The sequence below is a fragment of the Telmatherina bonti genome (assembly GCF_933228915.1).
Source record: "Telmatherina bonti genome assembly, chromosome: 15".
Taxonomy (NCBI): Eukaryota; Metazoa; Chordata; class Actinopteri; order Atheriniformes; family Telmatherinidae; genus Telmatherina; species Telmatherina bonti.
Window position 1 is genome coordinate 39,012,984 of NC_136613.1, and position 25,817 is coordinate 39,038,800.

At 45.7% G+C, this 25,817-nt stretch overlaps 1 protein-coding gene across 1 annotated transcript in view; it reads left to right on the top strand.

Moving 5' to 3' along the window:
• The window catches only part of wdr4 (WD repeat domain 4), a 47,171-nt gene extending 22,329 nt beyond the window's left edge, over positions 1–24,842 (top strand). Inside the window, exons 9-11 of the mRNA XM_079254835.1 lie at positions 17,797–17,983; positions 23,765–23,834; positions 24,605–24,842. Of these exons, the coding sequence (XP_079110961.1) occupies positions 17,797–17,983; positions 23,765–23,834; positions 24,605–24,783 (436 nt within the window). The 3' untranslated portion in view covers positions 24,784–24,842. The remainder of the gene's footprint in view (positions 1–17,796; positions 17,984–23,764; positions 23,835–24,604) is intronic.
• The last annotated feature ends 975 nt before the right edge of the window (positions 24,843–25,817 follow it).

Consider the following 25,817-nt stretch of genomic DNA (forward strand, 5'->3'; position numbering starts at 1 on the left):
GGATTTCTAAAACCAGTCCACTTCTGGGATTTCTGAAACCAGTCCACTTCTGGGGTTTCTGAAACCAGTCCACTTCTGGGGTTTCTGAAACCAGTCCACTTCCGGGATTTCTGAAACCAGTCCACTTCCGGGATTTCTGAAACCAGTCCACTTCTGGGGTTTCTAAAACCAGTCCACTTCCAGGATTTCTGAAACCAGTCCACTTCTGGGGTTTCTAAAACCAGTCCACTTCCAGGATTTCTAAAACCAGTCCACTTCCAGGATTTCTGAAACCAGTCCACTTCCAGGATTTCTAAAACCAGTCCACTTCCAGGATTTCTAAAACCAGTCCACTTCCAGGATTTCTGAAACCAGTCCACTTCTGGGGTTTCTGAAACCAGTCCACTTCCAGGATTTCTGAAACCAGTCCACTTCTGGGATTTCTGAAACTAGTCCACTTCCGGGATTTCTGAAACCAGTCCACTTCTGGGATTTCTGAAACCAGTCCACTTCCAGGATTTCTGAAACCAGTCCACTTCTGGGGTTTCTAAAACCAGTCCACTTCCAGGATTTCTAAAACCAGTCCACTTCCGGGGTTTCTGAAACCAGTCCACTTCCAGGATTTCTGAAACCAGTCCACTTCCAGGATTTCTAAAACCAGTCCACTTCCGGGATTTCTGAAACCAGTCCACTTCTGGGGTTTCTGAAACCAGTCCACTTCCAGGATTTCTGAAACCAGTCCACTTCTGGGATTTCTAAAACCAGTCCACTTCCAGGATTTCTGAAACCAGTCCACTTCTGGGGTTTCTAAAACCAGTCCACTTCCAGGATTTCTAAAACCAGTCCACTTCCGGGGTTTCTGAAACCAGTCCACTTCCGGGATTTCTGAAACCAGTCCACTTCTGGGATTTCTAAAACCAGTCCACTTCCAGGATTTCTGAAACCAGTCCACTTCTGGGATTTCTAAAACCAGTCCACTTCCAGGATTTCTGAAACCAGTCCACTTCTGGGATTTCTAAAACCAGTCCACTTCCAGGATTTCTAAAACCAGTCCACTTCCAGGATTTCTAAAACCAGTCCACTTCTGGGGTTTCTAAAACCAGTCCACTTCTGGGGTTTCTAAAACCAGTCCACTTCTGGGATTTCTAAAACCAGTCCACTTCTGGGGTTTCTAAAACCAGTCCACTTCCAGGATTTCTGAAACCAGTCCACTTCTGGGGTTTCTAAAACCAGTCCACTTCCAGGATTTCTAAAACCAGTCCACTTCTGGGATTTCTAAAACCAGTCCACTTCTGGGGTTTCTAAAACCAGTCCACTTCCAGGATTTCTAAAACCAGTCCACTTCTGGGGTTTCTAAAACCAGTCCACTTCTGGGGTTTCTAAAACCAGTCCACTTCCAGGATTTCTAAAACCAGTCCACTTCTGGGGTTTCTAAAACCAGTCCACTTCCAGGATTTCTGAAACCAGTCCACTTCCAGGATTTCTGAAACCAGTCCACTTCCGGGATTTCTAAAACCAGTCCACTTCCAGGATTTCTGAAACCAGTCCACTTCTGGGATTTCTAAAACCAGTCCACTTCTGGGGTTTCTAAAACCAGTCCACTTCCAGGATTTCTAAAACCAGTCCACTTCTGGGGTTTCTGAAACCAGTCCACTTCCGGGATTTCTGAAACCAGTCCACTTCTGGGATTTCTAAAACCAGTCCACTTCCAGGATTTCTGAAACCAGTCCACTTCTGGGATTTCTAAAACCAGTCCACTTCCAGGATTTCTGAAACCAGTCCACTTCCAGGATTTCTAAAACCAGTCCACTTCCAGGATTTCTAAAACCAGTCCACTTCTGGGATTTCTGAAACCAGTCCACTTCTGGGGTTTCTAAAACCAGTCCACTTCCGGGATTTCTAAAACCAGTCCACTTCTGGGATTTCTGAAATCAGTCCACTTCTGGGATTTCTAAAACCAGTCCACTTCCAGGATTTCTGAAACCAGTCCACTTCTGGGGTTTCTAAAACCAGTCCACTTCCGGGATTTCTGAAACCAGTCCACTTCTGGGATTTCTAAAACCAGTCCACTTCTGGGGTTTCTAAAACCAGTCCACTTCCAGGATTTCTGAAACCAGTCCACTTCTGGGGTTTCTAAAACCAGTCCACTTCCAGGATTTCTGAAACCAGTCAACTTCTGGGATTTCTGAAACCAGTCCACTACTGGGGTTTCTAAAACCAGTCCACTTCCAGGATTTCTGAAACTAGTCCACTTCCAGGATTTCTAAAACCAGTCCACTTCTGGGGTTTCTAAAACCAGTCCACTTCTGGGATTTCTAAAACCAGTCCACTTCCAGGATTTCTAAAACCAGTCCACTTCCAGGATTTCTGAAACCAGTCCACTTCTGGGATTTCTAAAATCAGTCCACTTCTGGGATTTCTAAAACCAGTCCACTTCCAGGATTTCTGAAACCAGTCCACTTCCGGGATTTCTGAAACCAGTCCACTTCTGGGATTTCTAAAACCAGTCCACTTCTGGGATTTCTGAAACCAGTCCACTTCCGGGATTTCTGAAACCAGTCCACTTCTGGGATTTCTAAAACCAGTCCACTTCTGGGATTTCTGAAACCAGTCCACTTCCAGGATTTCTGAAACCAGTCCACTTCTGGGATTTCTAAAACCAGTCCACTTCCAGGATTTCTGAAACCAGTCCACTTCTGGGATTTCTAAAACCAGTCCACTTCTGGGGTTTCTAAAACCAGTCCACTTCTGGGGTTTCTGAAACCAGTCCACTTCCAGGATTTCTGAAACCAGTCCACTTCTGGGATTTCTAAAACCAGTCCACTTCCAGGATTTCTGAAACCAGTCCACTTCTGGGGTTTCTAAAACCAGTCCACTTCCAGGATTTCTAAAACCAGTCCACTTCCGGGGTTTCTGAAACCAGTCCACTTCCGGGATTTCTGAAACCAGTCCACTTCTGGGATTTCTAAAACCAGTCCACTTCCAGGATTTCTGAAACCAGTCCACTTCTGGGATTTCTAAAACCAGTCCACTTCCAGGATTTCTGAAACCAGTCCACTTCTGGGATTTCTAAAACCAGTCCACTTCCAGGATTTCTGAAACCAGTCCACTTCCAGGATTTCTAAAACCAGTCCACTTCCAGGATTTCTGAAACCAGTCCACTTCTGGGGTTTCTAAAACCAGTCCACTTCCAGGATTTCTAAAACCAGTCCACTTCTGGGGTTTCTGAAACCAGTCCACTTCTGGGATTTCTGAAACCAGTCCACTTCTGGGATTTCTAAAACCAGTCCACTTCTGGGATTTCTGAAACCAGTCCACTTCTGGGATTTCTAAAACCAGTCCACTTCCAGGATTTCTGAAACCAGTCCACTTCTGGGGTTTCTAAAACCAGTCCACTTCCAGGATTTCTGAAACCAGTCCACTTCTGGGATTTCTAAAACCAGTCCACTTCCAGGATTTCTGAAACCAGTCCACTTCTGGGGTTTCTAAAACCAGTCCACTTCCAGGATTTCTGAAACCAGTCCACTTCTGGGGTTTCTAAAACCAGTCCACTTCCAGGATTTCTAAAACCAGTCCACTTCTGGGGTTTCTAAAACCAGTCCACTTCTGGGGTTTCTAAAACCAGTCCACTTCTGGGATTTCTAAAACCAGTCCACTTCTGGGGTTTCTAAAACCAGTCCACTTCCAGGATTTCTGAAACCAGTCCACTTCTGGGGTTTCTAAAACCAGTCCACTTCCAGGATTTCTAAAACCAGTCCACTTCTGGGATTTCTAAAACCAGTCCACTTCTGGGGTTTCTAAAACCAGTCCACTTCCAGGATTTCTAAAACCAGTCCACTTCTGGGGTTTCTAAAACCAGTCCACTTCTGGGGTTTCTAAAACCAGTCCACTTCCAGGATTTCTAAAACCAGTCCACTTCTGGGGTTTCTAAAACCAGTCCACTTCCAGGATTTCTGAAACCAGTCCACTTCCAGGATTTCTAAAACCAGTCCACTTCCGGGATTTCTAAAACCAGTCCACTTCCAGGATTTCTGAAACCAGTCCACTTCCAGGATTTCTAAAACCAGTCCACTTCCGGGATTTCTGAAACCAGTCCACTTCTGGGATTTCTAAAACCAGTCCACTTCTGGGGTTTCTAAAACCAGTCCACTTCCAGGATTTCTGAAACCAGTCCACTTCTGGGATTTCTGAAACCAGTCCACTTCTGGGGTTTCTAAAACCAGTCCACTTCCAGGATTTCTAAAACCAGTCCACTTCTGGGATTTCTGAAATCAGTCCACTTCTGGGATTTCTAAAACCAGTCCACTTCCAGGATTTCTGAAACCAGTCCACTTCTGGGGTTTCTAAAACCAGTCCACTTCCGGGATTTCTGAAACCAGTCCACTTCTGGGATTTCTAAAACCAGTCCACTTCTGGGGTTTCTAAAACCAGTCCACTTCTGGGATTTCTAAAACCAGTCCACTTCTGGGGTTTCTAAAACCAGTCCACTTCCAGGATTTCTGAAACCAGTCCACTTCCAGGATTTCTAAAACCAGTCCACTTCCAGGATTTCTAAAACCAGTCCACTTCTGGGGTTTCTGAAACCAGTCCACTTCTGGGATTTCTAAAACCAGTCCACTTCTGGGATTTCTAAAACCAGTCCACTTCTGGGGTTTCTAAAACCAGTCCACTTCCAGGATTTCTAAAACCAGTCCACTTCTGGGATTTCTAAAACCAGTCCACTTCTGGGGTTTCTAAAACCAGTCCACTTCTGGGGTTTCTAAAACCAGTCCACTTCTGGGGTTTCTAAAACCAGTCCACTTCCAGGATTTCTGAAACCAGTCCACTTCTGGGGTTTCTAAAACCAGTCCACTTCCAGGATTTCTGAAACCAGTCAACTTCTGGGATTTCTGAAACCAGTCCACTACTGGGGTTTCTAAAACCAGTCCACTTCCAGGATTTCTGAAACTAGTCCACTTCCAGGATTTCTAAAACCAGTCCACTTCTGGGGTTTCTAAAACCAGTCCACTTCTGGGGTTTCTAAAACCAGTCCACTTCCAGGATTTCTGAAACCAGTCCACTTCCAGGATTTCTGAAACCAGTCCACTTCCGGGATTTCTGAAACCAGTCCACTTCTGGGATTTCTAAAACCAGTCCACTTCTGGGATTTCTGAAACCAGTCCACTTCCGGGATTTCTAAAACCAGTCCACTTCTGGGATTTCTGAAACCAGTCCACTTCCAGGATTTCTGAAACCAGTCCACTTCTGGGATTTCTAAAACCAGTCCACTTCCAGGATTTCTGAAACCAGTCCACTTCTGGGATTTCTGAAACCAGTCCACTTCTGGGGTTTCTAAAACCAGTCCACTTCCAGGATTTCTGAAACCAGTCCACTTCTGGGATTTCTAAAACCAGTCCACTTCCAGGATTTCTGAAACCAGTCCACTTCTGGGATTTCTAAAACCAGTCCACTTCCAGGATTTCTGAAACCAGTCCACTTCTGGGATTTCTAAAACCAGTCCACTTCTGGGGTTTCTAAAACCAGTCCACTTCCAGGATTTCTGAAACCAGTCCACTTCTGGGATTTCTAAAACCAGTCCACTTCCAGGATTTCTGAAACCAGTCCACTTCTGGGATTTCTAAAACCAGTCCACTTCTGGGATTTCTAAAACCAGTCCACTTCCAGGATTTCTAAAACCAGTCCACTTCTGGGATTTCTGAAACCAGTCCACTTCCGGGATTTCTGAAACCAGTCCACTTCTGGGATTTCTAAAACCAGTCCACTTCCAGGATTTCTGAAACCAGTCCACTTCCAGGATTTCTGAAACCAGTCCACTTCTGGGATTTCTAAAACCAGTCCACTTCTGGGATTTCTAAAACCAGTCCACTTCCAGGATTTCTGAAACCAGTCCACTTCTGGGGTTTCTGAAACCAGTCCACTTCCGGGATTTCTAAAACCAGTCCACTTCGGGGATTTCTAAAACCAGTCCACTTCCGGGATTTCTAAAACCAGTCCACTTCCAGCATTTCTGAAACCAGTCCACTTCTGGGATTTCTAAAACCAGTCCACTTCTGGGGTTTCTAAAACCAGTCCACTTCTGGGATTTCTAAAACCAGTCCACTTCTGGGGTTTCTAAAACCAGTCCACTTCCAGGATTTCTAAAACCAGTCCACTTCTGGGATTTCTGAAACCAGTCCACTTCCGGGATTTCTGAAACCAGTCCACTTCTGGGATTTCTAAAACCAGTCCACTTCTGGGGTTTCTAAAACCAGTCCACTTCCAGGATTTCTGAAACCAGTCCACTTCTGGGGTTTCTGAAACCAGTCCACTTCCAGGATTTCTGAAACCAGTCCACTTCTGGGGTTTCTGAAACCAGTCCACTTCCGGGATTTCTGAAACCAGTCCACTTCTGGGGTTTCTGAAACCAGTCCACTTCTGGGATTTCTAAAACCAGTCCACTTCTGGGATTTCTAAAACCAGTCCACTTCTGGGATTTCTGAAACCAGTCCACTTCCAGGATTTCTGAAACCAGTCCACTTCTGGGGTTTCTGAAACCAGTCCACTTCTGGGGTTTCTGAAACCAGTCCACTTCCAGGATTTCTGAAACCAGTCCACTTCTGGGATTTCTAAAACCAGTCCACTTCTGGGGTTTCTGAAACCAGTCCACTTCCAGGATTTCTAAAACCAGTCCACTTCTGGGGTTTCTAAAACCAGTCCACTTCTGGGGTTTCTGAAACCAGTCCACTTCCAGGATTTCTGAAACCAGTCCACTTCTGGGATTTCTAAAACCAGTCCACTTCTGGGGTTTCTGAAACCAGTCCACTTCCAGGATTTCTAAAACCAGTCCACTTCTGGGGTTTCTAAAACCAGTCCACTTCTGGGGTTTCTAAAACCAGTCCACTTCTGGGATTTCTAAAACCAGTCCACTTCTGGGATTTCTGAAACCAGTCCACTTCCAGGATTTCTGAAACCAGTCCACTTCTGGGATTTCTAAAACCAGTCCACTTCTGGGGTTTCTGAAACCAGTCCACTTCCGGGGTTTCTAAAACCAGTCCACTTCCAGGATTTCTGAAACCAGTCCACTTCTGGGGTTTCTAAAACCAGTCCACTTCCAGGATTTCTAAAACCAGTCCACTTCTGGGGTTTCTAAAACCAGTCCACTTCTGGGATTTCTGAAACCAGTCCACTTCTGGGGTTTCTAAAACCAGTCCACTTCCAGGATTTCTGAAACCAGTCCACTTCCAGGATTTCTAAAACCAGTCCACTTCTGGGGTTTCTGAAACCAGTCCACTTCCGGGGTTTCTAAAACCAGTCCACTTCCAGGATTTCTGAAACCAGTCCACTTCTGGGGTTTCTAAAACCAGTCCACTTCCAGGATTTCTAAAACCAGTCCACTTCTGGGGTTTCTAAAACCAGTCCACTTCTGGGATTTCTGAAACCAGTCCACTTCTGGGGTTTCTAAAACCAGTCCACTTCCAGGATTTCTAAAACCAGTCCACTTCTGGGATTTCTAAAACCAGTCCACTTCTGGGGTTTCTAAAACCAGTCCACTTCCAGGATTTCTAAAACCAGCCCACTTCTGGGGTTTCTGAAACCAGTCCACTTCCAGGATTTCTAAAACCAGTCCACTTCCGGGATTTCTAAAACCAGTCCACTTCCAGGATTTCTGAAACCAGTCCACTTCTGGGATTTCTAAAACCAGTCCACTTCTGGGGTTTCTAAAACCAGTCCACTTCCAGGATTTCTAAAACCAGTCCACTTCTGGGGTTTCTGAAACCAGTCCACTTCCGGGATTTCTGAAACCAGTCCACTTCTGGGATTTCTAAAACCAGTCCACTTCCAGGATTTCTGAAACCAGTCCACTTCTGGGATTTCTAAAACCAGTCCACTTCCAGGATTTCTGAAACCAGTCCACTTCCAGGATTTCTAAAACCAGTCCACTTCCAGGATTTCTGAAACCAGTCCACTTCTGGGATTTCTGAAACCAGTCCACTTCTGGGGTTTCTAAAACCAGTCCACTTCCAGGATTTCTAAAACCAGTCCACTTCTGGGATTTCTGAAACCAGTCCACTTCTGGGATTTCTAAAACCAGTCCACTTCTGGGGTTTCTAAAACCAGTCCACTTCTGGGATTTCTAAAACCAGTCCACTTCTGGGGTTTCTAAAACCAGTCCACTTCCAGGATTTCTGAAACCAGTCCACTTCCAGGATTTCTAAAACCAGTCCACTTCCAGGATTTCTAAAACCAGTCCACTTCTGGGGTTTCTAAAACCAGTCCACTTCTGGGATTTCTAAAACCAGTCCACTTCTGGGGTTTCTAAAACCAGTCCACTTCCAGGATTTCTAAAACCAGTCCACTTCTGGGATTTCTAAAACCAGTCCACTTCTGGGGTTTCTAAAACCAGTCCACTTCTGGGGTTTCTAAAACCAGTCCACTTCTGGGGTTTCTAAAACCAGTCCACTTCCAGGATTTCTGAAACCAGTCCACTTCTGGGGTTTCTAAAACCAGTCCACTTCCAGGATTTCTGAAACCAGTCAACTTCTGGGATTTCTGAAACCAGTCCACTTCTGGGATTTCTAAAACCAGTCCACTTCTGGGGTTTCTAAAACCAGTCCACTTCTGGGGTTTCTAAAACCAGTCCACTTCTGGGGTTTCTAAAACCAGTCCACTTCCAGGATTTCTGAAACCAGTCCACTTCTGGGGTTTCTAAAACCAGTCCACTTCTGGGGTTTCTGAAACCAGTCCACTTCCAGGATTTCTAAAACCAGTCCACTTCTGGGGTTTCTAAAACCAGTCCACTTCTGGGGTTTCTGAAACCAGTCCACTTCCAGGATTTCTGAAACCAGTCCACTTCTGGGATTTCTAAAACCAGTCCACTTCTGGGGTTTCTGAAACCAGTCCACTTCCAGGATTTCTAAAACCAGTCCACTTCTGGGGTTTCTAAAACCAGTCCACTTCTGGGGTTTCTAAAACCAGTCCACTTCTGGGATTTCTAAAACCAGTCCACTTCTGGGATTTCTGAAACCAGTCCACTTCCAGGATTTCTGAAACCAGTCCACTTCTGGGATTTCTAAAACCAGTCCACTTCTGGGGTTTCTGAAACCAGTCCACTTCCGGGGTTTCTAAAACCAGTCCACTTCCAGGATTTCTGAAACCAGTCCACTTCTGGGGTTTCTAAAACCAGTCCACTTCCAGGATTTCTAAAACCAGTCCACTTCTGGGGTTTCTAAAACCAGTCCACTTCTGGGATTTCTGAAACCAGTCCACTTCTGGGGTTTCTAAAACCAGTCCACTTCCAGGATTTCTGAAACCAGTCCACTTCCAGGATTTCTAAAACCAGTCCACTTCTGGGGTTTCTGAAACCAGTCCACTTCCGGGGTTTCTAAAACCAGTCCACTTCCAGGATTTCTGAAACCAGTCCACTTCTGGGGTTTCTAAAACCAGTCCACTTCCAGGATTTCTAAAACCAGTCCACTTCTGGGGTTTCTAAAACCAGTCCACTTCTGGGATTTCTGAAACCAGTCCACTTCTGGGGTTTCTAAAACCAGTCCACTTCCAGGATTTCTAAAACCAGTCCACTTCTGGGATTTCTAAAACCAGTCCACTTCTGGGGTTTCTAAAACCAGTCCACTTCCAGGATTTCTAAAACCAGCCCACTTCTGGGGTTTCTGAAACCAGTCCACTTCCAGGATTTCTAAAACCAGTCCACTTCCGGGATTTCTAAAACCAGTCCACTTCCAGGATTTCTGAAACCAGTCCACTTCTGGGATTTCTAAAACCAGTCCACTTCTGGGGTTTCTAAAACCAGTCCACTTCCAGGATTTCTAAAACCAGTCCACTTCTGGGGTTTCTGAAACCAGTCCACTTCCGGGATTTCTGAAACCAGTCCACTTCTGGGATTTCTAAAACCAGTCCACTTCCAGGATTTCTGAAACCAGTCCACTTCTGGGATTTCTAAAACCAGTCCACTTCCAGGATTTCTGAAACCAGTCCACTTCCAGGATTTCTAAAACCAGTCCACTTCCAGGATTTCTGAAACCAGTCCACTTCTGGGATTTCTGAAACCAGTCCACTTCTGGGGTTTCTAAAACCAGTCCACTTCCAGGATTTCTAAAACCAGTCCACTTCTGGGATTTCTGAAATCAGTCCACTTCTGGGATTTCTAAAACCAGTCCACTTCCAGGATTTCTGAAACCAGTCCACTTCTGGGGTTTCTAAAACCAGTCCACTTCCGGGATTTCTGAAACCAGTCCACTTCTGGGATTTCTAAAACCAGTCCACTTCTGGGGTTTCTAAAACCAGTCCACTTCTGGGATTTCTAAAACCAGTCCACTTCTGGGGTTTCTAAAACCAGTCCACTTCCAGGATTTCTGAAACCAGTCCACTTCCAGGATTTCTAAAACCAGTCCACTTCCAGGATTTCTAAAACCAGTCCACTTCTGGGGTTTCTAAAACCAGTCCACTTCTGGGATTTCTAAAACCAGTCCACTTCTGGGGTTTCTAAAACCAGTCCACTTCCAGGATTTCTAAAACCAGTCCACTTCTGGGGTTTCTAAAACCAGTCCACTTCTGGGGTTTCTAAAACCAGTCCACTTCTGGGGTTTCTAAAACCAGTCCACTTCCAGGATTTCTGAAACCAGTCCACTTCTGGGGTTTCTAAAACCAGTCCACTTCCAGGATTTCTGAAACCAGTCAACTTCTGGGATTTCTGAAACCAGTCCACTTCTGGGATTTCTAAAACCAGTCCACTTCTGGGGTTTCTAAAACCAGTCCACTTCTGGGGTTTCTAAAACCAGTCCACTTCTGGGGTTTCTAAAACCAGTCCACTTCCAGGATTTCTGAAACCAGTCCACTTCTGGGGTTTCTAAAACCAGTCCACTTCCAGGATTTCTGAAACTAGTCCACTTCCAGGATTTCTAAAACCAGTCCACTTCTGGGGTTTCTAAAACCAGTCCACTTCTGGGGTTTCTAAAACCAGTCCACTTCCAGGATTTCTGAAACCAGTCCACTTCCAGGATTTCTGAAACCAGTCCACTTCTGGGATTTCTAAAATCAGTCCACTTCTGGGATTTCTAAAACCAGTCCACTTCCAGGATTTCTGAAACCAGTCCACTTCCAGGATTTCTGAAACCAGTCCACTTCTGGGATTTCTAAAATCAGTCCACTTCTGGGATTTCTAAAACCAGTCCACTTCCAGGATTTCTGAAACCAGTCCACTTCCGGGATTTCTGAAACCAGTCCACTTCTGGGATTTCTAAAACCAGTCCACTTCTGGGATTTCTAAAACCAGTCCACTTCTGGGATTTCTAAAACCAGTCCACTTCTGGGATTTCTGAAACCAGTCCACTTCTGGGATTTCTAAAACCAGTCCACTTCCAGGATTTCTGAAACCAGTCCACTTCCGGGATTTCTGAAACCAGTCCACTTCTGGGATTTCTAAAACCAGTCCACTTCTGGGATTTCTGAAACCAGTCCACTTCCAGGATTTCTGAAACCAGTCCACTTCTGGGATTTCTAAAACCAGTCCACTTCTGGGGTTTCTAAAACCAGTCCACTTCCAGGATTTCTGAAACCAGTCCACTTCTGGGATTTCTAAAACCAGTCCACTTCCAGGATTTCTGAAACCAGTCCACTTCTGGGATTTCTAAAACCAGTCCACTTCTGGGATTTCTAAAACCAGTCCACTTCCAGGATTTCTAAAACCAGTCCACTTCCAGGATTTCTAAAACCAGTCCACTTCTGGGATTTCTGAAACCAGTCCACTTCCGGGATTTCTGAAACCAGTCCACTTCTGGGATTTCTAAAACCAGTCCACTTCCAGGATTTCTGAAACCAGTCCACTTCTGGGATTTCTAAAACCAGTCCACTTCTGGGATTTCTAAAACCAGTCCACTTCCAGGATTTCTAAAACCAGTCCACTTCCAGGATTTCTAAAACCAGTCCACTTCTGGGATTTCTGAAACCAGTCCACTTCCGGGATTTCTGAAACCAGTCCACTTCCAGGATTTCTGAAACCAGTCCACTTCTGGGATTTCTAAAACCAGTCCACTTCCAGGATTTCTGAAACCAGTCCACTTCTGGGATTTCTAAAACCAGTCCACTTCTGGGATTTCTAAAACCAGTCCACTTCTGGGATTTCTAAAACCAGTCCACTTCCAGGATTTCTAAAACCAGTCCACTTCTGGGATTTCTGAAACCAGTCCACTTCCGGGATTTCTGAAACCAGTCCACTTCTGGGATTTCTAAAACCAGTCCACTTCCAGGATTTCTGAAACCAGTCCACTTCCAGGATTTCTGAAACCAGTCCACTTCTGGGATTTCTAAAACCAGTCCACTTCCAGGATTTCTGAAACCAGTCCACTTCTGGGGTTTCTGAAACCAGTCCACTTCCGGGATTTCTAAAACCAGTCCACTTCGGGGATTTCTAAAACCAGTCCACTTCCGGGATTTCTAAAACCAGTCCACTTCCAGCATTTCTGAAACCAGTCCACTTCTGGGATTTCTAAAACCAGTCCACTTCTGGGGTTTCTAAAACCAGTCCACTTCTGGGATTTCTAAAACCAGTCCACTTCTGGGGTTTCTAAAACCAGTCCACTTCCAGGATTTCTAAAACCAGTCCACTTCTGGGATTTCTGAAACCAGTCCACTTCCGGGATTTCTGAAACCAGTCCACTTCTGGGATTTCTAAAACCAGTCCACTTCTGGGGTTTCTAAAACCAGTCCACTTCCAGGATTTCTGAAACCAGTCCACTTCTGGGGTTTCTGAAACCAGTCCACTTCCAGGATTTCTGAAACCAGTCCACTTCCAGGATTTCTAAAACCAGTCCACTTCTGGGGTTTCTGAAACCAGTCCACTTCCGGGATTTCTGAAACCAGTCCACTTCTGGGATTTCTAAAACCAGTCCACTTCTGGGATTTCTGAAACCAGTCCACTTCCAGGATTTCTGAAACCAGTCCACTTCTGGGGTTTCTGAAACCAGTCCACTTCTGGGGTTTCTGAAACCAGTCCACTTCTGGGGTTTCTGAAACCAGTCCACTTCCAGGATTTCTGAAACCAGTCCACTTCTGGGATTTCTAAAACCAGTCCACTTCTGGGGTTTCTGAAACCAGTCCACTTCCGGGATTTCTGAAACCAGTCCACTTCTGGGGTTTCTGAAACCAGTCCACTTCTGGGATTTCTAAAACCAGTCCACTTCTGGGATTTCTGAAACCAGTCCACTTCCAGGATTTCTGAAACCAGTCCACTTCTGGGATTTCTAAAACCAGTCCACTTCTGGGGTTTCTGAAACCAGTCCACTTCCAGGATTTCTGAAACCAGTCCACTTCTGGGATTTCTAAAACCAGTCCACTTCTGGGGTTTCTGAAACCAGTCCACTTCCAGGATTTCTAAAACCAGTCCACTTCTGGGGTTTCTAAAACCAGTCCACTTCCAGGATTTCTGAAACCAGTCCACTTCCAGGATTTCTAAAACCAGTCCACTTCTGGGATTTCTAAAACCAGTCCACTTCTGGGGTTTCTGAAACCAGTCCACTTCCAGGATTTCTAAAACCAGTCCACTTCTGGGGTTTCTAAAACCAGTCCACTTCCAGGATTTCTAAAACCAGTCCACTTCCAGGATTTCTAAAACCAGTCCACTTCTGGGATTTCTAAAACCAGTCCACTTCTGGGGTTTCTGAAACCAGTCCACTTCCAGGATTTCTGAAACCAGTCCACTTCTGGGATTTCTAAAACCAGTCCACTTCTGGGGTTTCTGAAACCAGTCCACTTCCAGGATTTCTAAAACCAGTCCACTTCTGGGGTTTCTAAAACCAGTCCACTTCCAGGATTTCTGAAACCAGTCCACTTCTGGGATTTCTAAAACCAGTCCACTTCTGGGATTTCTGAAACCAGTCCACTTCCAGGATTTCTGAAACCAGTCCACTTCTGGGATTTCTAAAACCAGTCCACTTCTGGGGTTTCTGAAACCAGTCCACTTCCGGGATTTCTGAAACCAGTCCACTTCTGGGGTTTCTGAAACCAGTCCACTTCTGGGATTTCTAAAACCAGTCCACTTCTGGGATTTCTGAAACCAGTCCACTTCTGGGATTTCTGAAACCAGTCCACTTCCAGGATTTCTGAAACCAGTCCACTTCTGGGATTTCTAAAACCAGTCCACTTCTGGGATTTCTGAAACCAGTCCACTTCTGGGATTTCTGAAACCAGTCCACTTCTGGGATTTCTGAAACCAGTCCACTTCTGGGGTTTCTGAAACCAGTCCACTTCTGGGATTTCTAAAACCAGTCCACTTCTGGGATTTCTAAAACCAGTCCACTTCTGGGGTTTCTGAAACCAGTCCACTTCTGGGATTTCTAAAACCAGTCCACTTCTGGGGTTTCTGAAACCAGTCCACTTCTGGGGTTTCTAAAACCAGTCCACTTCTGGGATTTCTGAAACCAGTCCACTTCCAGGATTTCTGAAACCAGTCCACTTCTGGGGTTTCTGAAACCAGTCCACTTCTGGGGTTTCTAAAACCAGTCCACTTCCGGGATTTCTAAAACCAGTCCACTTCTGGGGTTTCTAAAACCAGTCGACTTCTGGGATTTCTAAAACCAGTCCACTTCTGGGATTTCTGAAACCAGTCCACTTCCAGGATTTCTAAAACTAGTCCACTTCTGGGATTTCTGAAACCAGTCCACTTCCGGGATTTCTGAAACCAGTCCACTTCCGGGATTTCTAAAACCAGTCCACTTCTGGGGTTTCTGAAACCAGTCCACTTCTGGGATTTCTAAAACCAGTCCACTTCTGGGATTTCTAAAACCAGTCCACTTCTGGGATTTCTGAAACCAGTCCACTTCCGGGATTTCTAAAACCAGTCCACTTCTGGGGTTTCTGAAACCAGTCCACTTCTGGGATTTCTGAAACCAGTCCACTTCTGGGGTTTCTAAAACCAGTCCACTTCTGGGGTTTCTAAAACCAGTCCACTTCTGGGGTTTCTGAAACCAGTCCACTTCTGGGGTTTCTAAAACCAGTCCACTTCTGGGATTTCTGAAACCAGTCCACTTCTGGGATTTCTGAAACCAGTCCACTTCTGGGGTTTCTAAAAGCAGGACTTGGCGGTAAAACGTCCCGACCTCCACACCAACTCTGACCCCGGCGTACAACAACATTTGGAGAAACGGGAAACGGCGACACCAAAGGCAGAAAATAAAAAGAAATCTGAGCCATTTGTTCCAAATGAAATGTAAACTTTCCCCCAGAATGTTGGACATTAACAGCATCTGCAGAAGAAGAGAAAAAGTTCCTCCAGCACGTAAAACGTCCAGCAGTAAAATGTTCTGAAACCAAGCAGTTCTACATGTTAGAAAAGCCACATCACACAGTTAATAAGTCGTACAGAAGCTGCCGTACTAATAAAGCTCTACATGAAGACCTGCAGGTAAAAGGAGGCGGTCGCCATGACAACAGCCCATCATCAGGCTGCTCAGGTGTTTCCTCCACCTGCAGATACAGAACATGAAGTGATGGTTGGATATAAAATGCTCCCCAATGTGGCTTATCTGTCCCTGCTGGTGGACATGGAACATGGAGACTCTGGACTCCAGTCCGGCACCTTCCAAAGGGAAGGGACTGACAGGTCGGGTCCGCTCCTTTTCCCAACCCAGAGCAGAGGAACAGAACGATGTTCTCCACAGCCAGACGTGGTGTAGCGGCCATCGGGCAGATGGAGGCAGGTGGAGGAGCCTCCATGCCCAGGAGGAAACCTGTTGTACAGCTGCAGATGTGTGCAGATAGTGGAGACGCTACATAACATGCTACTAAATGGTAACGTGTCCCGTTCAGCTGCGACCAGCGCTGTTGTCCCCGACCTCCAACCATCATGTTGGAACCAAACTGCTGCCAAACGTCTAGCAGTGATGCAACACATCAGAGGTGGAGAATCCCCCCCCCCCTCTCCGACCACATCTGCAGCGCTGCAACCCAGCTGGGACACACAGGAACACCAGTATGTTCCCAGTAAATAAACTGGAGTCAGAGACGTCTCATTTATGTCCGTTCATTTTATAATCTGAAACCAAGGAATGAATCACTTCCAGCATCATCTGGAGCATTTTGTTCCAGCGTATCTCTGGACTCCTTCATTTTCCCGCCAGCTTCTAATCTGTGGGAGTGGGCAGCGGCCCCCCTTCCTCCTCCTGTGGACCAAGATGCACTTTCTCCCTACATTTTACTGTCTGACCACTTTATTTGTCCTTTCTGGATAAGTCCGGTGGTCTGATGAGACGCTGACAGCATCTGTCCCCTGCTGACCTCCTCTGTCTTTCTGCTGGTGGTGATGTCCATCCCGTCTCCACCAGATAAAATACTTTTACATTTTACAGCTTTATCTGTTGGAATTTCTTCCTCATTTTCCAGAAAATTCCTCTTTTTTTCCTGCAGAACCGTCATGGAAATGAGATGGATTAATATTTATCAGGGCGTCGGCCTGACCTTTTATGGCCAACATGTGGGCGTGGCCAGATGTTCTCTCACCGTGTTAAACTTCCTGTTGATCTTGATTTATGAAGGAAACTGGCGTGGGACGTGCTGCTTTGTAAATCATGAAGTTTTTTTTGTGCCGCATTTCCTGTTTTCTGAACGTACGCTGCCTGTCATCATCGTTGCTACGCGGCAGACCAGTACTCTTGTTCCACCATCAGGATGTGGTCCAGCGTGGTCCTGCTGGACCAGTTCTCCTGTTCCACCATCAGGATGTGGTCCAGCTGGACCGGTTCTCCTGTTCCACCATCAGGATGTGGTCCTGCTGGACCGGTTCTCCTGTTCCACCATCAGGATGTGGTCCAGCGTGGTCCTGCTGGACCAGTTCTCCTGTTCCACCATCAGGATGTGGTCCTGCTGGACCAGTTCTCCTGTTCCACCATCAGGATGTGGTCCAGCTGGACCGGTTCTCCTGTTCCACCATCAGGATGTGGTCCAGCGTGGTCCAGCTGGACCGGTTCTCCTGTTCCACCATCAGGATGTGGTCCTGCTGGACCGGTTCTCCTGTTCCACCATCAGGATGTGGTCCAGCATGGTGGAAGGTCTTCCCTGAAAGAGACGTTGTCTGGATGGGAGCAGATGTTTCAGCATTGATGGAGCTTCCCAGATGTGGAAGCTGCCCACGCCATCGGCACTAATGCAACCCCATCCCATCAGAGATGCAGGCTGATAACAAGCTGGATGCTCCCTCTCCTCTTTAGTCTGCAGGACACGCCGTCCATGCTGTCCACAAACTATTCCACATCTTCATCCAGGTTTCCACTCAGAACATTTTAAATGAGCTTTGGTCCAGAGAAGACGGCGTGTTTCTGGATCCTCTTCACATATGATGGAGCTTTAACCTGCATGTGTGGATTTCAGCCTGAACTGGGTTCACACTGGTTTCCAGTAGAGAATCATGTTATAATGCAGAAGATCACCAGCATCCACACTGGTCCCAGCATACAGAGATTGTCTGAGGAACATTTTTCTGAACTTTTGGATCCAGTTGGTCTCAGATTGGTGAAGTTCTGTACATCAGTAATAAAGTCTTAGTAAATGAAGAGATTGATCTGTATTTTATGGTCGAAGCAGCATCTACTGGCAGCAGGACAGCTAGGTGGCAGGATAACTCAGACCCAGCCTCTTGCTGCTTCCTGAGGTGGGATGTACAGCTGAGAATCACCTCTGTGAACCTAGACCTGGTTTCTAGATCTGGACTTCAGCGCAGAGCTGTTTTTAACTCCCGCAGTCACGTTTAGATTGGAGGTCACAGCGTGTAGGCGGTCGGAGGACCTGGTGGTCCTCTCAGACCAGCTGATACCGTCTCCTTTTTTCCTTCAGGGTTCCGACGCTTCAGTTCTTCAGCCTGAATGAAGACGATGAAAAGAAGCGTGTCCCTCACAGCAAGCTGTCCCTGTCCCACTGTCCTCTGGACATGACCTTCGACCTGGACGGACGGCTCTGGGTGCTGCTGGACCACAGAGAAGCTCCGATCCAGATCCACACACTAAGGCAGGACTCCTGGGAGGTTCGATTGAACACACACATCCATCAGTGTGTGTGATAAACACATATGGCCGTGTTTACATGAGAGTTTTGATTCCGCTTTAATTCTGAATAAAGTTAAATCTATTTTAAACAGATGAGAAACGACCGTGTAAACACCTGATTATGAATGAAGAGGACAGTTCAGAACTAAGGTTCATTCTATACTAAGTGGCTGGTTTATCTGTGTTTATACCATGGTCTGGGTGAATACTCAATTCTGATTGGCTGGTGTGATACCAGTTTTAAAAAAGTTCTGTCAAATAGCGAATAATCCTAAATCATTGCGCTGGCTCAAACTCCAGTTGGTAACCATGGCAACAGAAATGTTAGCGACAAACGGGCAGAACAGAAAGCAGAATATCTGGAAGGGCTATGTCAAACAGCAGCCCATGGTTACTGATAAATGTATCTGATCTGCCAGTTTTTAAGTTATTTTATTTTTCAGATTAATTTAAACCATCGGTTGAACAAAAACCAGAGTAGAAAAGGGAGAAAGGAAAAGAAAGTCCCACTACTGTATTATGTTCATGTTCTACCGAGAACGGTAGTTGAAATCAGTCATTGCAGTAACCTCGTTACCATGTTACCTCATTAACATGTTACCTCGTCACGTCGTTACCTCGTCACGTTGTTACATTGTTACATCATCACACTTACCTTGTCGCATCGTTACCTTATCACGTCGTTACATTGTTACATCATTACAGTTACCTCATCACATCGTTACATAGTTACATCATTACAGTTACCTCGTCACGTCGTTACCTTGTCATGTCGTTACATTGTTACATCATTAGTTACCCCGTCACGTCGTGACCCCGTCACGTCGTTACATTGTTACATCTTCACAGTTACCTCATCACGTCATTACCTCGTCACGTCGTTACATTGTTACATCATTAGTTACCTCATCACGTCGTTACATTGTTACATCATTAGTTACCTCATCACGTCACCTCGTCACGTCGTTACATTGTTACATCATTAGGTACCTCGTCACGTCGTTACCTTGTCATGTCGTTACATTGTTACATCATTAGTTACCTCATCACGTCATTACCTCGTCACGTCGTTACATTGTTACATCATTAGTTACCTCATCACGTCATTACCTCGTCACATCGTTATATTGTTACATCATTACAGTTACCTCGTCACGTCGTTACATGGTTACATCATTACAGTTACCTCGTCACGTCGTTATATTGTTACATCATTAGTTACCCCGTCACGTCGTTACATTGTTACATCTTCACAGTTACCTCATCACGTCATTACCTCGTCATGTCGTTACATTGTTACATCATTAGTTACCTCATCACGTCACCTCGTCACGTCGTTACATTGTTACATCATTAGTTACCTCATCACGTCACCTCGTCACGTCGTTACATTGTTACATCATTAGTTACCTCATCACGTCACCTCGTCACGTCGTTACATTGTTACATCATTAGGTACCTCGTCACGTCGTTACATTCTTACATCATTAGTTACCCTGTCACGTCGTTACATTGTTACATCATTACAGTTACCTCGTCACGTCGTTACATTATTACATCATTAGTTACCTCGTCACTTCGTTACCTCGTCACGTCGTTACATTGTTACATCATTACAGTTACCTCGTCACGTTGTTACATTGTTACATCATTAGTTACCTCGTCACGTCGTGACATTGTTACATCATTAGTTACCTCGTCACTTCGTTACCTCGTCACGTCGTTACATTGTTACATCATTAGTCACCTCGTCACGTCGTTACATTGTTACATCATTACAGTTACCTCGTCACGTTGTTACATTGTTACATCATTAGTTACCTCGTCACGTCGTTACCTCATCACGTCGTTATCTCATCACGTCGTTACATCATTACAGTTACCTTGCCACGTCGTTACCTTGTCACGTTACATTGTTACATCATTAGTTTCCTCGTCACGTCGTTACCTCATCACGTCGTTATCTCATCACGTCGTTACATCATTACAGTTGCCTTGCCACGTCGTTACCTTGTCACGTTACATTGTTACATCATTAGTTACCTCGTCACTTCGTTACCTCGTCACGTCGTTACATTGTTACATCATTACAGTTACCTTGCCACGTCGTTACCTTGTCACGTTACATTGTTACATCGTTACATCATTAGTTACCTCGTCACTTCGTTACCTCGTCACGTCGTTACATTGTTACATCATTACAGTTACCTTGCCACGTCGTTACCTTGTCACGTTACATTGTTACATCGTTACATCATTAGTTACCTCGTCACTTCGTTACCTCGTCACGTCGTTACATTGTTACATCATTACAGTTACCTCGTCACGTCGTTACATCATTACAGTTACCTCGTCACGTCGTTACATTGTTACATCATTACAGTTACCTTGCCACGTCGTTACCTTGTCACGTTACATTGTTACATCGTTACATCATTAGTTACCTCGTCACTTCGTTACCTCGTCACGTCGTTACATTGTTACATCATTACAGTTACCTCGTCACGTCGTTACATTGTTACATCATTAGTTACCTCGTCACTTCGTTACCTCGTCACGTCGTTACATTGTTACATCATTACAGTTACCTCGTCACGTTGTTACATTGTTACATCATTAGTTACCTCGTCACTTCGTTACCTCGTCACATCGTTATCTCATCACGTCGTTACATCATTACAGTTGCCTTGCCACGTCGTTACCTTGTCACGTTACATTGTTACATCATTAGTTACCTCGTCACTTCGTTACCTCGTCACGTCGTTACATTGTTACATCATTACAGTTACCTCGTCACGTCGTTACATTGTTACATCATTAGTTACCTCGTCACTTCGTTACCTCGTCACGTCGTTACATTGTTACATCATTACAGTTACCTCGTCACGTTGTTACATTGTTACATCATTAGTTACCTCGTCACTTCGTTACCTCGTCACATCGTTACATTGTTACATCATTAGTCACCTCGTCACGTCGTTACATTGTTACATCATTACAGTTACCTCGTCACGTTGTTACATTGTTACATCATTAGTTACCTCGTCACGTCGTTACCTCATCACGTCGTTACATCATTACAGTTACCTTGCCACGTCGTTACCTTGTCACGTTACATTGTTACATCATTAGTTTCCTCGTCACGTCGTTACCTCGTCACGTCGTTACATTGTTACATCATTACAGTTACCTCGTCACGTTGTTACATTGTTACATCATTAGTTACCTCGTCACGTCGTTACCTCATCACGTCGTTACATCATTACAGTTACCTTGCCACGTCGTTACCTTGTCACGTTACATTGTTACATCATTAGTTTCGTCACGTCGTTACCTCGTCACGTCGTTACATTGTTACATCATTACAGTTACCTCGTCACGTTACATTGTTACATCATTACAGTTACCTCGTCACGTCGTTACATTGTTACATCATTACAGTTACCTCGTCACGTCGTTACATTGTTACATCATTACAGTTACCTCGTCACGTCGTTACATTGTTACATCATTACAGTTACCTCGTCACGTTGTTACATTGTTACATCATTAGTTACCTCGTCACTTCGTTACCTCGTCACGTCGTTACATTGTTACATCATTAGTCACCTCGTCACGTCGTTACATTGTTACATCATTACAGTTACCTCGTCACGTTGTTACCTTGTTACATCATTAGTTACCTCGTCACGTCGTTACCTCATCACGTCGTTATCTCATCACGTCGTTACATCATTACAGTTACCTTGCCACGTCGTTACCTTGTCACGTTACATTGTTACATCATTAGTTTCCTCGTCACGTCGTTACCTCATCACGTCGTTATCTCATCACGTCGTTACATCATTACAGTTGCCTTGCCACGTCGTTACCTTGTCACGTTACATTGTTACATCATTAGTTACCTCGTCACTTCGTTACCTCGTCACGTCGTTACATTGTTACATCATTACAGTTACCTCGTCACGTCGTTACATTGTTACATCATTAGTTACCTCGTCACTTCGTTACCTCGTCACGTCGTTACATTGTTACATCATTACAGTTACCTCGTCACGTTGTTACATTGTTACATCATTAGTTACCTCGTCACATCGTTACATTGTTACATCATTAGTCACCTCGTCACGTCGTTACATTGTTACATCATTACAGTTACCTCGTCACGTTGTTACATTGTTACATCATTAGTTACCTCGTCACGTCGTTACCTCATCACGTCGTTACATCATTACAGTTACCTTGCCACGTCGTTACCTTGTCACGTTACATTGTTACATCATTAGTTTCCTCGTCACGTCGTTACCTCGTCACGTCGTTACATTGTTACATCATTACAGTTACCTCGTCACGTTGTTACATTGTTACATCATTAGTTACCTCGTCACGTCGTTACCTCATCACGTCGTTACATCATTACAGTTACCTTGCCACGTCGTTACCTTGTCACGTTACATTGTTACATCATTAGTTTCCTCGTCACGTCGTTACCTCGTCACGTCGTTACATTGTTACATCATTACAGTTACCTCGTCACGTTACATTGTTACATCATTACAGTTACCTCGTCACGTCGTTACATTGTTACATCATTACAGTTACCTCGTCACGTCGTTACATTGTTACATCATTACAGTTACCTCGTCACGTCGTTACATTGTTACATCATTACAGTTACCTCGTCACGTTGTTACATTGTTACATCATTAGTTACCTCGTCACGTCGTTACCTCATCACGTCGTTATCTCATCACGTCGTTACATCATTACAGTTACCTTGCCACGTCGTTACCTTGTCACGTTACATTGTTACATCATTAGTTACCTCGTCACTTCGTTACCTCGTCACGTCGTTACATTGTTACATCATTACAGTTACCTCGTCACGTTGTTACATTGTTACATCATTAGTTACCTCGTCACGTCGTTACCTCATCACGTCGTTATCTCATCACGTCGTTACATCATTACAGTTACCTTGCCACGTCGTTACCTCGTCACGTCGTTACATTGTTACATCATTACAGTTACCTCGTCACGTTGTTACATTGTTACATCATTAGTCACCTCGTCACGTCGTTACATTGTTACATCATTACAGTTACCTCGTCACGTTGTTACATTGTTACATCATTAGTTACCTCGTCACGTCGTTACCTCATCACGTCGTTATCTCATCACGTCGTTACATCATTACAGTTACCTTGCCACGTCGTTACCTTGTCACGTTACATTGTTACATCATTAGTTTCCTCGTCACGTCGTTACCTCGTCACGTCGTTACCTCTTCAAGTTGTTACCTTGTCACGTCGTTACCTCGTCACGTCGTTACATTGTTACATCATCACAGTTACCTTGTCCCATTGTTACATTGTTACATCATTACAGTTACCTCGTCACATCGTTACCTCGTCACGTCCAAGGTAATGTGACGTGAGTCTCGTCACATTGTTACCTTGTCACCACGTTACCTTGTCACATTATCTCGTTACATAGTTACCTTGTTACATAGTTACCTTGTTACCTCGTCATGTCGTTACCTTGTCATATCTTTACCTCATCACGTCACTACCTCGTTACGTTGTGGACTCCAGTCTACGAGGGCTGCAGTCCTTAAACCTTAAACCCTGAAACCGACCGGCATATCACATCTGATGGACTCAGATCCAGATTTTGTTTCATTGAGATGATCTAGATTTCTAGTGCTGCAGAGTTTGTGGGATTTCTGAGATGTTCTGACCCGTGTGATCTCCTTCAAGGGCCAGACCGAGGATCCAGAGCTCTGCAGGGTGACGGAAGACCTCCAGGAACACTGGGACACACTGCAAGGTGAGTTTCTGGTATGGGTGCATCAGATGTCCTCCTGCTCTGACAGAAATCAGCTGCTGTGTCACATGACCCCTCCCTGTTCTACAGGGTGTGTTTATACCATAGACTGTATATAAAAGATGGGTGGAGCCTCCGTGACGTCACCTCTAAGCTTCTGAAGAGCTGAACTAAAGCTCATTGGGCGGTTCCTACCATTGCCATCTTGGCAGCGTCATGCGTGTTGTTTAGCTTCTAGAAACCTGTTTTAAATGTGAGTTGAAGGACAAATCCTGGTCCAGAAGAACTCCAAGGTTCCTCCCTGTAGTTCCTCACTGGAAGCCAGATTAATACATCCAGATTATTTACACAGCTGGACCATGATGTCTTGAGTCTTTCAGGTCCAAAGTCTGAAACTTCAGTCTGTCTGAGTTTAACAGGAGAAAATTCAGAGTCATCCAGGTCTTGGATGTCTTTGTAATCTAACAACCTGATTGGTTCCATCAGGCTTCATGGAGGTAAATCTGAGTATCATCTGCATAGAAATTATAGTTTATACCATGCTGCCTGATGATATTTCCTAAGGGAAGCATGGATAATGTGAAAAGTATTAGTCCAGGTAGAGAACCCTGAGGAACTATATGACTTCCTCTAGTGTGTGAGGAAGGCTCATCATTTACATCAACAAGCTGAAATTTATCAGATAAATCTGACTGGAACCAGTCTAATGCGGTCCATCTAGTCCAAGTAACATGTTCCAGTCTGTGTAACAGAATGTTCCTGTGGTCCCACAGCATCCAGGAGGACCGGCAGCCGCTTCGAGCATCTGCACAAGACGAGCTACGACAACGTGACGACGTACTTGCAGAAGAAGCAGCAGAGGCTGGAGGAGCAGCAGCAGAAGAGGACCAAGGCTCAGGAGGACCACGTCGGAAAGCGCCTGAAGAAGGACACGTCTGGAGGCAGGACATGACGTCTGTAGAGGTGCTGATGAAGCGAGTGATCTGCTAAGGATTTATGTAGTTTTTCCATTTTGTTACAAACTTCTCTGATTTGTTTGGATTGAAAATGTTTTGAGACAACATTAAACTGCTTCCTGTCTGCACCATGACGTCTCTTTCACTTCCTTCTTTCACAACGTGTCGGTGCAGCATGGCCTCTTGGTTCTGAGTGGCTGTGGGGGGCGCAGGGTGCACCCCACGGGGCTCGGATGGAAACAACACGCCGAACAGAACAGGTGATGATTGGGGGCGACGGACCCTGGAGACAGACCCTGGAGACAGACCCTGGAGACGGACCCTGGGGAGACAGACCCTGGAGAGACGGACCCTGGAGAGACGGATCCTGGAGACGGATCCTGGAGAGACGGATCCTGGAGACGGATCCTGGAGACGGACCCTGGAGAGACGGACCCTGGAGAGACGGATCCTGGAGACGGATCCTGGAGAGACGGATCCTGGAGACGGATCCTGGAGACGGACCCTGGAGAGACGGACCCTGGAGAGACGGATCCTGGAGACGGACCCTGGAGAGACGGACCCTGGAGAGACGGATCCTGGAGACGGACCCTGGAGAGACGGATCCTGGAGACGGATCCTGGAGAGACGGATCCTGGAGACGGACCCTGGAGAGACGGATCCTGGAGACGGATCCTGGAGACGGATCCTGGAGACGGATCCTGGAGAGACGGATCCTGGAGACGGACCCTGGAGACGGACCCTGGAGAGACGGATCCTGGAGACGGACCCTGGAGACGGACCCTGGAGAGACGGACCCTGGAGACGGATCCTGGAGAGACGGATCCTGGAGACGGATCCTGGAGACGGACCCTGGAGAGACGGATCCTGGAGACGGATCCTGGAGAGACGGATCCTGGAGACGGACCCTGGAGAGACGGATCCTGGAGACGGATCCTGGAGACGGACCCTGGAGACGGACCCTGGAGAGACGGATCCTGGAGACGGATCCTGGAGAGACGGATCCTGGAGAGACGGATCCTGGAGAGAC